The following is an 11535-nucleotide window of genomic DNA, read 5'->3' on the forward strand; positions in this document are numbered from 1 at the left end:
CCCAGCCTCCCTCTCCTCTCACTCAGTCCCTCCCTCCCACTCAGTCTCACTCACTCCCTCCCCCTCTCTCCCTCTCACTCACACTCAGTCCCACTCACTCTCCCTCAGTCCCACTCCCTCCCTCCCTCTCCCTCAGTCCTCATCCACTCCTCCCCTCAGGTCCCACTCCCTCCCTCCCTCTCCCTCCAGTCCCGCTCACTCCCCTCACTCAGTCCCTCCCCCTCACTCCCTCCCCCTCACTCAATCCTCCCTCCTCACTCAGTCACTCCCCCCACTCTCCTCTCTTCGTCCCTCCCACTTAGTCCGTCCCTCCCTCCCTCTCTCTCTCTCCTCCCTCCCTCGCATGGCCGCTGCCGCTACCGCTTGCCGCGGCCCGCTGCCGCTGCCCGCTGCCGCTACCGCCGCCGCCCCCACCACCGCCGGCCGCTACCGCCGCCCCTGCCGCCCGCTAACCACCGCCGCTTACCGCCTCCGCTCCCCCGCTACCGCCGGCCGCCCGCCCCCGGCTGCCGTTCCGCCGCCGCCCCGCTTTTACCGCCGCCGCTGGCCCGCCCGCTACCGCCTCGGCTACCGCCCGCACGCTGCCCGCTGCCGCTGCTACCACCACTGCCGCCATGTTTTTTGGTTTTTTTTGACGCTGCCTAAGACCGACGTGCTCGCCTGCACATGCGCAGTAGAGCTGCTCTCTACTGCGCATTTGCGGCACGTCGGTCAAGCGTCGTTTATCTAGTTAGATAGGGATCCATAGCCACCCTAATGCCGTTCAGTGATTAAATGAAGCTATCTCCCTATATACGTGTCCCTCCATTTTTGTAAATTTAGTAATCATACTCTCGCTTTTATCCACCAGAAGATGGATTCAGGAATAATAATGAGAGGCAGAGAATGTGTGATGGGCAGCAGACGGAGGAATGGAAAGAGAGAGACCCCTCCAGAGACAGCCCAGGGCCTTCGGCTGAGTATGCAGGAGGAATCAGTAGAATAACATCACCCAGGGTGAAAGAAGAAGTCCAGGAAGGAGAGAGACCAAATGCATGTTCTGAACGAGGGAGAAATTTCAACCTCTGCCCCAGTCTTGTAGAAACTCAGAGACTCAGTGAAGGAGAAACTCCATTTCAAAGTGCTGACACTTCAGCAGACTTCACCACAAACTTACAATCTGTTGAACAGCAAGAAATTATTGAATGTGGGAACAAGTTCCCTGAGAGGACAAGTCACACATCTGTCCAACAATATCACAGAAAGAAAAAAACAACATTTACAGGTTCTGAAGAAGAGATAAAGACCCCTACGAATACAAAACTTACAGCACATGGAAAAGATCATCTAAAAAAGAAACCATTAAAATGCACTCAGTGTGAACAATGCTTTTTCTTCCAAGCTGAGATGGAAGGACATGTAAGAATTCAATCTGGAGAAAGACCATTTCAGTGCCCTGAATGTGAGGAGAGGTTTACTGAGAAATCAAACCTGAGAGAACAGAAACAAATTCACAGACAAGACCAACCTTTTAAGTGTTCTCAGTGTGAAAAATGTTTCAGATATAGATCCTGGCTTAAAGGTCACCAGAGAAGTCACAAGGGAGAGAAGTCATTTATATGGTCTGAATGTGATAAAGATTTATGTCAGAAATTTAGTTTAGGAAAACACACAAATATTCACACAGGTGCGAAACCATTTAAATGTTCTGAATGTGATAAATGCTTCACCCAGCGATCTAAGCTTAAAATCCACATCAGAGTTCATACAGGTGAGAAACCATTTAAATGTTCTGAATGTGATAAATGGTTTGCTCAAATATCCCATCTTAAAAGCCACAAAATGGTCCATACAGGCGAGAAACCATTTAAATGTTCTGAATGTGATAAATGTTTTGCCCATAAATGCAACCTTAAATACCATAAACGTGTCCACACAGGTGAGAAACCATTTAAGTGTTCTGAATGTGATAAATGTTTCGCTAGAAAATTCCATCTTAAAAGCCACAAACCCGTCCATACAGGTGAGAAACCATTTACATGTTCTGAATGTGATAAATGTTTTGTCCATAGATGCAGTCTTAAATACCATAAACGTGTCCATACAGGCGAGAAACCATTTAAATGTTCTGAATGTGATAAATGTTTTGCTCAAAGATCCCATCTTAAAAGCCACAAAACCGTCCATACATGTGAGAAACCATTTAAATGTTCTGAATGTGATAAATGTTTTGCCCAGAGATGCAATCTTAAATGCCATAAACGTGTCCATGCAGGTGAGAAACCTTTTACATGTTCTGAATGTGATAAATGTTTTGCTAAAAAATCCCATCTTAAAAGCCACAAAACAGTCCATATATGTGAGAAACCATTTAAATGTTCTGAATGTGATAAATGTTTTGCTCAACTATCTCATCTTAAAAGCCACAAAACCGTCCACACAGGTGAAAAACCATTTAAATGTTCTGAATGTGATAAATGTTTTGCTCATAGATGCAATCTTAAATACCATAAACGTGTCCATACAGGTGAGAAACCATTTACATGTTCTGAATGAGATGCTTCGCTCAAAGATCCCATCTTAAATACCACAAAACCGTTCATACAAGTGAGAAACCATTTAAATGTTCTCAAATGTGATAAAAGTTTCTTGCAGAAATGTGATCTTAAAAAACACAAAAGAATGCATACCACTGAGAAACTATTTAAATGTTTTGACTGTGGTAAATCTTTCACTCAAATATTTAACCTTAATAATGTTAAAAACTTTGAAACTTACCCCGCCTGGTTTCCTTCCCCGATATAGCCAGTGATGACTTTCAGTTTCTAAACATAACATTTATTAAGTAGCTTAGAGATCTATAAGAGCTGGCAGGATTTGTTTATTTCATGCATGCATACAAAGTCAAGACAGCGGAAACGATAAAGAATCAAGAGTTTTTGTTTCCTTATGGGAGTGGATGGAGCCACGTATCACAGAATTTAACTGTTCACCCAGCCATGCCAATCTACTCGTCGTTTTAAATTTGTCTTTGTCTTTTAAGCACTGGTAACAAGGCTTGCACATCCCTCCCCCATTTGCTGGTAATTTTCTTTCATGTGCCCCTCAAATGTTACATATCATGCTTATTCAGTAGTTCATTGTTCTTGTAGTTTCTCAGGCACTTTAGACACTTTCTTATCGCAGACTCATTCTTATCCACACTATTGCACAGCTTCTGCTTCTCTGTCTCTGGGCTGGCCATGACCTTGTATTTCAGTTACTAGTCAACATGGGGCAGTTTTTTCTTAAAGCAGCAATTAACAACTAACTTAGATCCTCAAAAAACACAAGAGTCCATAACCATTGCGAAAAGGTTTAAATGTTCGGATTTTGGTAAATGTTGCAGACAGATATCTGCTCTAAGGAAGCACAAAAGAATCCATACTAGTCTGATTCAGAGCAATTTCCAAACACTCCCTGATATGTTACCTGTGAAAATTACACATGATGAACTTCAGAAGGAGGCTCTCTTTGGCACAATGCAAGTGCTAACAAGGGCATTAGCCATAAATTTGAGATACAGATCATTTCTAACTTAACCTGGCTATGAATTAGGTTGATTCCTGTCGAGGTCATTGCAAAATAAACTAGTTTAGAGAAACTGTCCCATACAACAGCATGAAATGAGCCATGTGAAACAGAGACCATATAAATGCTCTGAATGTGACAATATACATAGTCACAAAATAATGACGGTAGAAATGGACCAAATGGTCCATCCAGTCTGCCCAGCAAGCTTCTTATGGTAATATTTGCTGCGCCATGCAGCTTAGCCCCCAGTTTCTTTTAAGGGTAGCAACTGCCACTCCATGGAGTTATCCCCAAGCCTTAGGATAACCCATAAAAATAGTGCTAGAACCATTTTTATGGGGTGATGAGCCTTCTTGAAAATTCAGACAGTGCTGCCTGATGTGCTTTGCTTATGGACTTGTCCTGTATTTTTTCCCTTATGTCTGTGCATCAGTACCCCAGACTGTAAAAGTCAGGGATCATGTTGATTGTCTCTGGATCCAATTCCTCTTTCCTGACACTCCCCCGTCACTATCAAAGCAGAGAGTGATTATTGCAGTTGTGTTAAAAGCATCAAGGCTTATTGGTTAAGGGTAGTAATCCCCATGCTTTCTGCTAAGGGTAGCAACTGCTGCTCCGTGCAAGTTACCCCCATGCTTATCAGTTCCCCGAATGTAAAAGTCTGGGCCCTTGTTGGTTGCGGTCTGAATCCAATTTCTCTTTTCCCCTGCTGATGAAGTGGAGATCTGTGTTTTATTTGTATGAAAAGCATCAAGGCTTATTGGTTAAGGCTAGTAACTGCCGCACTGAGAACATTACTCCATGCAGCCTTTTCCTCATTTCCATCCTCTAGCCTTGAGGGATTCTCAGTGTTAATCCCATGCCCCTTTGAAATCTTTCATTGTTTTTCTCTTAACCACCTCCTCCAGAAGGGCATTCCAGGCCTCCATCACCCTCTCCATGAAGAAATATTTCCTGATTTTGGTTCTGAATCTTCCCTAGTTCTGATTTCTTTCCAACGGAAGAGGTTCGAAGTTCATGCATCTTTAAAATATTTCAGGTCTGTATCCTATCTCCCCTGCACCTCCTCTCTTCCAGGCTGTACATATACAGATCCTTCAGCCACTTCTCATAGGTCTTCCAATACTGATCCTGTCACATGGAAGCTAATATATACCCCAATCAATACCCCTGGGGTCCCTACGTTCAAAATTAAGTCCCTCATTTCCTGTTAAAAAGCGAATGGCCCTACCTGCAAATTCAGCTCAGAATAAAGAAAAGCAATCAGGTAGTTCTCAGGGAACAGGACTGCAATCAGACTACTCTGTCCTCGGTATTGCACCCGGGCACATAAAAATGACTGGTACACAGATAATGCAATTTCTTAACGAGACGCTGCCGAAAGCTTTACTGTTACCTTCCCAACATGTTATCTCTCTGGGAAACTTGGCAAATGTCCCAGAAAGCAGGGGAATTTCAAGGTTTATGTTAGCCACTAAATGCTGTGATCTTTTTATTGATTGAAAGCCAATGCTTCATGCTAGGTGAATTAAAATATAGCTCATTTACCTCCAATCTAGCTAAGCAGGTAGAACAGATGTTATAAGGCATTAGATATAAATATATGATATCAGGTAGACTTTTATGTGTCTCTATCTATACTTTGTTTTCACACTCCTAAGAAATAGGACATTATGTGCTCTTTCTCTGTGCATCTGTTTTTTAAATTCTTTGTTATGTGCACTGTTTTCCAAATACATGAATTTATTTTCTAATTCCTTTTTTGTAAACAAAAGGTATAAATATGTTGTGAAGTCTATTCTGCATCATCAGATAGCAGTCCTCTGAGGACCCAGCATCCAACCTATAGGTGAGATAAGACTCCTTAAGAAATTGCATTTATGGAACGCACTCCTCCCCCGACTTAAGATCACTTGCAAACACAAAAGATTTCCAAAAAAGCTCTTAAACAACATCTTTTTACTCTAGGCTTCCCAGATTTATCTGTATCCTGACAATCCTTTTCCTTTGTTTATTTCTTTTCTCTCAGTCCATGATTTTATGTTGTGTTTTCTGTTACAGTTTAATAGTTATCTTAACTTAAAATCTAAAAACAATGATAAACTTATGTTCAGACTAAACTATGTATGTTTTATTTGTAACTCGCTCCCTTCCCCTCCCCCTGAAAATTGGAGGGAGTGGGAAAGAAATGCTTTTAAATAAATAAAATTGTCTCATATATAATAAACAAGCATATATTTGTGCTGAACACTTTCTTTGTCTGATTTACTGAGTTGCTCTGTCTTAATAAATAATTATCTTTCTCACCCTAATACGTTATCTCTAAGGAGTAATGATGTGTTACACTTATTTGTCATGGGGTGCAGGGGAGAGAGAGTGAATTTTAAGGGAACTCCTTATTAAAGATTTTCTCACCCAGTAGTACCTGACAGAATATGAACTGGAGACAACCCCACACCATTTTGGCTGCCTTTCTCTGGACCGCCTCCATCCTGTCTCTGTCTCCTTTGAGATACGGGCTCCAGAACTGAACACAGTACTCCAGGTGAGGCCTCACCAAGACTGTACAAGGGGATCATCATTTCCTTTCTCCTACTGGTTATTCTTCTCTCTGTGCAGCCCTCCTGGCTTTAGCTATCGCCTTGTCATATTGCCTCACCATTTTCAGATCATCAGATACTATCACACAAGTCCCACTCCCAGTCCATGCGAATTAGTCTTTCACCCCCCATCACACACAGCTCTTTTGGATTGCTGCACCCTAGATGCACGACTGCACTTTTTGGCATTGAATCCCAGCTACCAAATCTTTGATCACTCTTCAAGATTTCTTAAATCACTTTTCATTCTCTCTTCTCTGTTGTACTCATTGGTCTGCGGGCTGCTCTCACAGATTGCCATTCTTAGCTCCGGCCCGACTCTCGGCAGCACATGCAGTGGGCCACTGCCACCGATTTCTCCCTAGTCAGCTGTTTTCCTAAACGTGATGAATCACCGCTGACACCCAGCAAATGCCACCACTCTTGCCTATACTTTTGATTAGGCACGCGCAGGCGCACACTTATCTTCAATATTTAAAGGGACCACGGTGGGAAATCTCCCATGGTCCTTGCTGATGACGTCCGACAGTGAGTCCTATAAGAAGCCTCTTCTGACACGGCTCCAGTGCCTCAGCAACAGGTCTTCTATTTCCTAAAGTAGTCTGAGTTGTCTTCAGCCTTCGGCGCCCTTAGTCTCTTTAGTCCCAGCATCCTGCCTCTTCGGTTCTTCAGTGTGGCTTGCTTCCTCTCTTGCTCCTTGCCTCCCTGAACTGCCCATTCGTCCCTCCTTCCCATTGGACAGATACCCGGTGCTTGACCTTGGCTTGATTCCGGACATTCTCAATTGCTGCCTGCCTCCGACCATAGCTTGCCCCCAAATACGCCAAGTCTTCTCCTGTTCTGATCCCGTAATGCCAACAGATCTTTCCACCAGCAGAAGCTGCTGGCCCCGGTACCTGAAGGCTGAACCCGAGGGGCACGTAAGCTGGTGGAGGCGAAGCTCCAGTTGGGTCTGGGCCTCGTCTGAATCTGCCTGCCAACGGTGGGAACCTGCAGGGCTCCTCCCAGCAGGTTGAATCAAGTCCACCTCTGCCCAAGATTCCACGCCTGAAACAATACTCCTCTCCGTTTCAGAGCTTAGTATAATTCACTTAAAAACTCCTTGTAGGGTTTTGGTTTGTTGATAGTTAATGTTTTTCAAGCGATCATAAATCTAGATGCAATAACCAATAAAATCATTATAAACAAAAGTCAAAACATAGTGCATGTACAGTAAAATCTAAAAATGTACTTAAAACCTCTGAGAGTGGCAAACTCTCTAGAACCATCACCTGTATGAAAATATGCAACTAGTGTTTTAGGGTTTATAAATGAAAGAAAACAAGAATTATTTCCAATACAAATTTAAATATCTTTCACTGTCATCTTGTGGTATCTCATGGCTTAGAACGTCTGCTATGTATACAGATCACTTTTTTTGTATTATCATTGTGTTTTTGAGTCATTTTGGACCAGCTATTAAGTCCTGCATGCAGGTTTTCCTGTACATTAGCTTGTACTGTAATATTTATTATACAGTGGAGTCAGAAGCAAACCGGAGTCAGAGGCAGGCAGCGGGCTGAAGCTTCTGCTCAGTGCAGCCGGCTCCCAACCCTTCCCGGGTATCTCGAACTCTTATTTCTCTGCCTGCCCTGGTTCTGGCCTTCTCTCGCCTCAGCCTTTCTGGACATTCTATACAGCACCTAAGTCCCAAGGGCCTGGGTCCCTACGGGCTCCTCCCGGGGGGTCCCTGGCTCCGGGTGAAGCCTTGCCAGGCTGTGTCTCCGCCCCCCAGCCTACCCTGTCTCCCTCGGTAGGTCGGCCCAAGGGTCCACTATCCTATCCAGCAGCATCAAACCGTAACAGTTTGCAAGGCCATGGACTCGGCGGAGGCCCCAAGCCTACAGGCCATCCCGGGGATGGCACAACATCTCCAGCAGCAACAGCACTGTATCGACACTCTTGCTGCCACCGTGGAACAGCTGGTCAGTCGTCTGGAGGCCGCTCCTCCGGATCCGCCTCCAGCTCCTTCTCCTGCTCCAGTACCCAGTCCGGCATCGGTGACTCAGTTGCCCACACCGACCCGCTATGCCGGGGATATCAAGACATGCCGTGGCTTCTTGAATCAATGCTACGTGCGCTTCGCTCTCCTGCTTCTGCCAACATTGGAGAGCCCATGCAGCTGGGCACATCTCCACTAACTCCCGAGGAAAGGAAGAGATGCCGCTTGCAGGGTCTCTGCCTCTACTGCAGAGGCAAGGGGCACTTCCTCGCCAACTGCCCAGAGCGTCCGGGAAACGACCGTGCCTAGGTTACACCGAGGAGCTACTCCTAGGCTTTGCAGGCTCAGCTCCTCAATGCACTTTACCAGTGACTCTTAAATACCCCGGTGGGGAACTCCAGATCCGGGCTTTCATTGACTCTGGTGCCGAGGGTAATTTCATTGTTGCTGATCTGGTGAACCAGCTGTCTCTCCCCACACAGCGCAAGGTTCCTCCACTGCGTGTTTCCTCCATCCGGGGTACGCTGCTCCCTGGAACCATCACCTGCTGCACGGCTCCCTTGACTCTCCAGACCGGGCTGTTCCATTCGGAAGAAATCTCCCTGCTGGTTTTGGAACGGGCCGTGCACCCTCTGGTCCTTGGACTTCCGTGGTTACAACGGCATTTGCCCGTTATTCAATGGGATACCTTTCAGCTAACCCAATGGAGTCCGTTCTGTTTTGATCATTGTCTACAGCTTCCATGTCCACCGAAGTCCTTGCATCTGTGCTCATCTCTCCTCTTGCCTGAGCCATATCAGGCGTTCGCCGACATCTTCTCCAAGGAGATGGCAGAGATTCTCCCTCAGCACCGGCCTTTTGATTGCCCGATAGATCGGGTACCACACCTCCCCGTGGCTGGGTGTATCCTTTGTCCTTGCCAGAGACTGCTGCCATGTCTCAGTACGTGACTGAGAACCTTGCCAAAGGCTTCATTCGCCCCTCTCGTTCTCCCGCTGGAGCCGGCTTCTTCTTTGTGGCCAAGAAGGACGGCTCACTCCGTCCCTGTATAGACTATCGAGGCTTGAACGCCATCACCAAGCGGGATCGTTACCCGCTTCCTCTGATCCCTGAACTTTTGGATCGCCTTCAGGGAGCACGCGTCTTCACGAAGCTAGACCTCCGAGTGGCCTATAACCTCGTCCGTATTCGTCCAGGAGACGAATGGAAGACGGCCTTTAATACCAGGGACGGGCATTACGAGTACTTAGTAATGCCCTTTGGAATTTGCAACGCCCCGGCCGTCTTCCAGAACCTCATGAACAAGGTCTTACGTGAGATGCTGCACTCTCACGTTATTGTCTATCTAGATGACGTGCTTATCTTTTCCAGGGACTTGGAAACTCACCGCCACCAAGTCACACAAGTTCTGCAGGCTCTCCGGGACAATTATCTCTATGCCAAGCTAGAAAAGTGTGTCTTTGAAGCCGATTCCTTGCCCTTTCTGGGGTACATCATTTCGTCCACGGGCTTCCGGATGGACCCCGAAAAAGTCTCGGCCATAACCAAATGGCCTCAACCCCGGGGCCTCAAGGCTCTCCAAAGATTTCTGGGATTTGCTAATTTTTATAGACATTTTATTCCACGATACTCGCATCGGCTCGCTCCCCTTACTGCCATGACCCGCAAGGGAGCTGACGCCAAGAACTGGTCTGATGCTGCGGTCGAAGCCTTCACTGACTTGAAGGAGGCATTCCTGGTGGACACCTGCCTTCACCATCCAGACCCGGCAAGACCCTTCATCGTCGAGGTCGATGCCTCCAGTGTGGCCGTGGGGGCGGTCCTCAGCCAACACTCCGCCTCTGGACAGTTATTGCCTTGCTCATACTTCTCCAGGAAGTTTTCCCCTGCCGAGGCGAATTCCTCCATCGGCGACAAAGAACTGTTAGCGATCAAGCTCGCATTCGAGGAATGGAGGCAATGGCTCGAGGGAGCAAGATACACAACCACCGTGTACACGGACCACAAGAATTTAGAGTTTTTGTCCCAGGCCCAACGGTTAAACCCCCGCCAAGCCCGATGGGACCTGTTCTTTAGCCACTTTGATTTTACCCTACAATACCGTCCTGCAACCAAGAATAAGAACATAAGAATATAAGAAAATGCCATTTGGATGCCCAATCTTCCAGTCTCACAAGGTCTTCCTGCAATTTATCACAATCTGCTTGTGATTTAACTACTCTGAACAATTTTGTGTCATCTGCAAACTTGATTATCTCACTCGTCGTATTTCTTTCCAGATCATTTATAAATATATTGAAAAGTAAGGGTCCCAATACAGATCCCTGAGGCACTCCACTGTCCACTCCCTTCCACTGAGAAAATTGCCCATTTAATCCTACTCTCTGTTTCCTGTCTTTTAGCCAGTTTGCAATCCACGAAAGGACATCGCCACCTATCCCATGACTTCTCACTTTTCCTAGAAGCCTCTCATGAGGAACTTTGTCAAACGCCTTCTGAAAATCCAAGTATACTATATCTACCGGTTCACCTTTATCCACATGTTTATTAACTCCTTCAAAAAAGTGAAGCAGATTTGTGAGGCCCTGGGTAAATGCTGACTTTGTTCCATTAAACCATGTCTCTCTATATGTTCTGTGATTTTTGATGTTTAGAACACTTTCCACTATTTTTCCTGGCACTGAAGTCAGGCTAACTGGTCTGTAGTTTCCCGGATCGCCCCTGGAGCCCTTTTTAAATATTGGGGTTACATTTGCTATCCTCCAGTCTTCAGGTACAATGGATGATTTTAATGATAAGTTACAAATTTTTACTAATAGGTCTGAAATTTCATTTTTTAGTTCCTTCAGAACTCTGGGGTGTATACCATCCGGTCCAGGTGATTTACTACACTTCAGTTTGTCAATCAGGCCTACCACATCTTCTAGGTTCACCGTGATTTGAATCTTCGAGCTGATGCTCTCTCGCGGACCTCCATGTCCGAAGAGGACTGAGAGCCTCCACAGTACATCCTGGACCCTAGCAAGGTCCGTCTATCCGCCCTGACGGTTCTCTCCCAAGATAGGACCGTGGTTCCCCGACGAGACCGTCTAAAGTCCCTGCGCTGGGCCCATGACTCCCTCACTGGAGGGCACGCCGGAAGAGAGAGAACATTGGAACTCCTCAATCGATACTACTGGTGGTCCAACATGTTCGCACCTATGTAAGCTCTTGTCCCACCTGTGCTCAACAAAAGCCCAGTTCTGGACCTCCGTGTGGTTTTCTACAGCCTCTGCCGGTTCCCACAGAACCCTGGACCCATCTCGCTACAGACTTTATGGTTGACCTGCCGCTGTCTCGCGGTCAGACGGTTATCTGGGTCACCGTCGACCGTTTTTCCAAAATGGTGCACTTTGTTCCATT

General features: G+C 46.1%; 1 protein-coding gene across 3 annotated transcripts in view; it reads left to right on the forward strand.

The window, feature by feature from the left end:
• LOC115080207 (oocyte zinc finger protein XlCOF6-like) overlaps positions 1-5800 on the forward strand; it is a 51851-nt gene extending 46051 nt beyond the window's left edge. For all 3 annotated transcript variants that reach the window (XM_029584335.1, XM_029584336.1, XM_029584337.1), the window contains one exon: positions 851-5800. In XM_029584335.1, coding sequence (XP_029440195.1) covers positions 851-2535 — 1685 coding nt within the window. In that variant the 3' untranslated portion in view covers positions 2536-5800. The remainder of the gene's footprint in view (positions 1-850) is intronic.
• Positions 5801-11535: the final 5735 nt, after the last annotated feature.

This window comes from Rhinatrema bivittatum, chromosome 19, assembly GCF_901001135.1.
Source record: "Rhinatrema bivittatum chromosome 19, aRhiBiv1.1, whole genome shotgun sequence".
NCBI lineage: Eukaryota > Metazoa > Chordata > Amphibia > Gymnophiona > Rhinatrematidae > Rhinatrema > Rhinatrema bivittatum.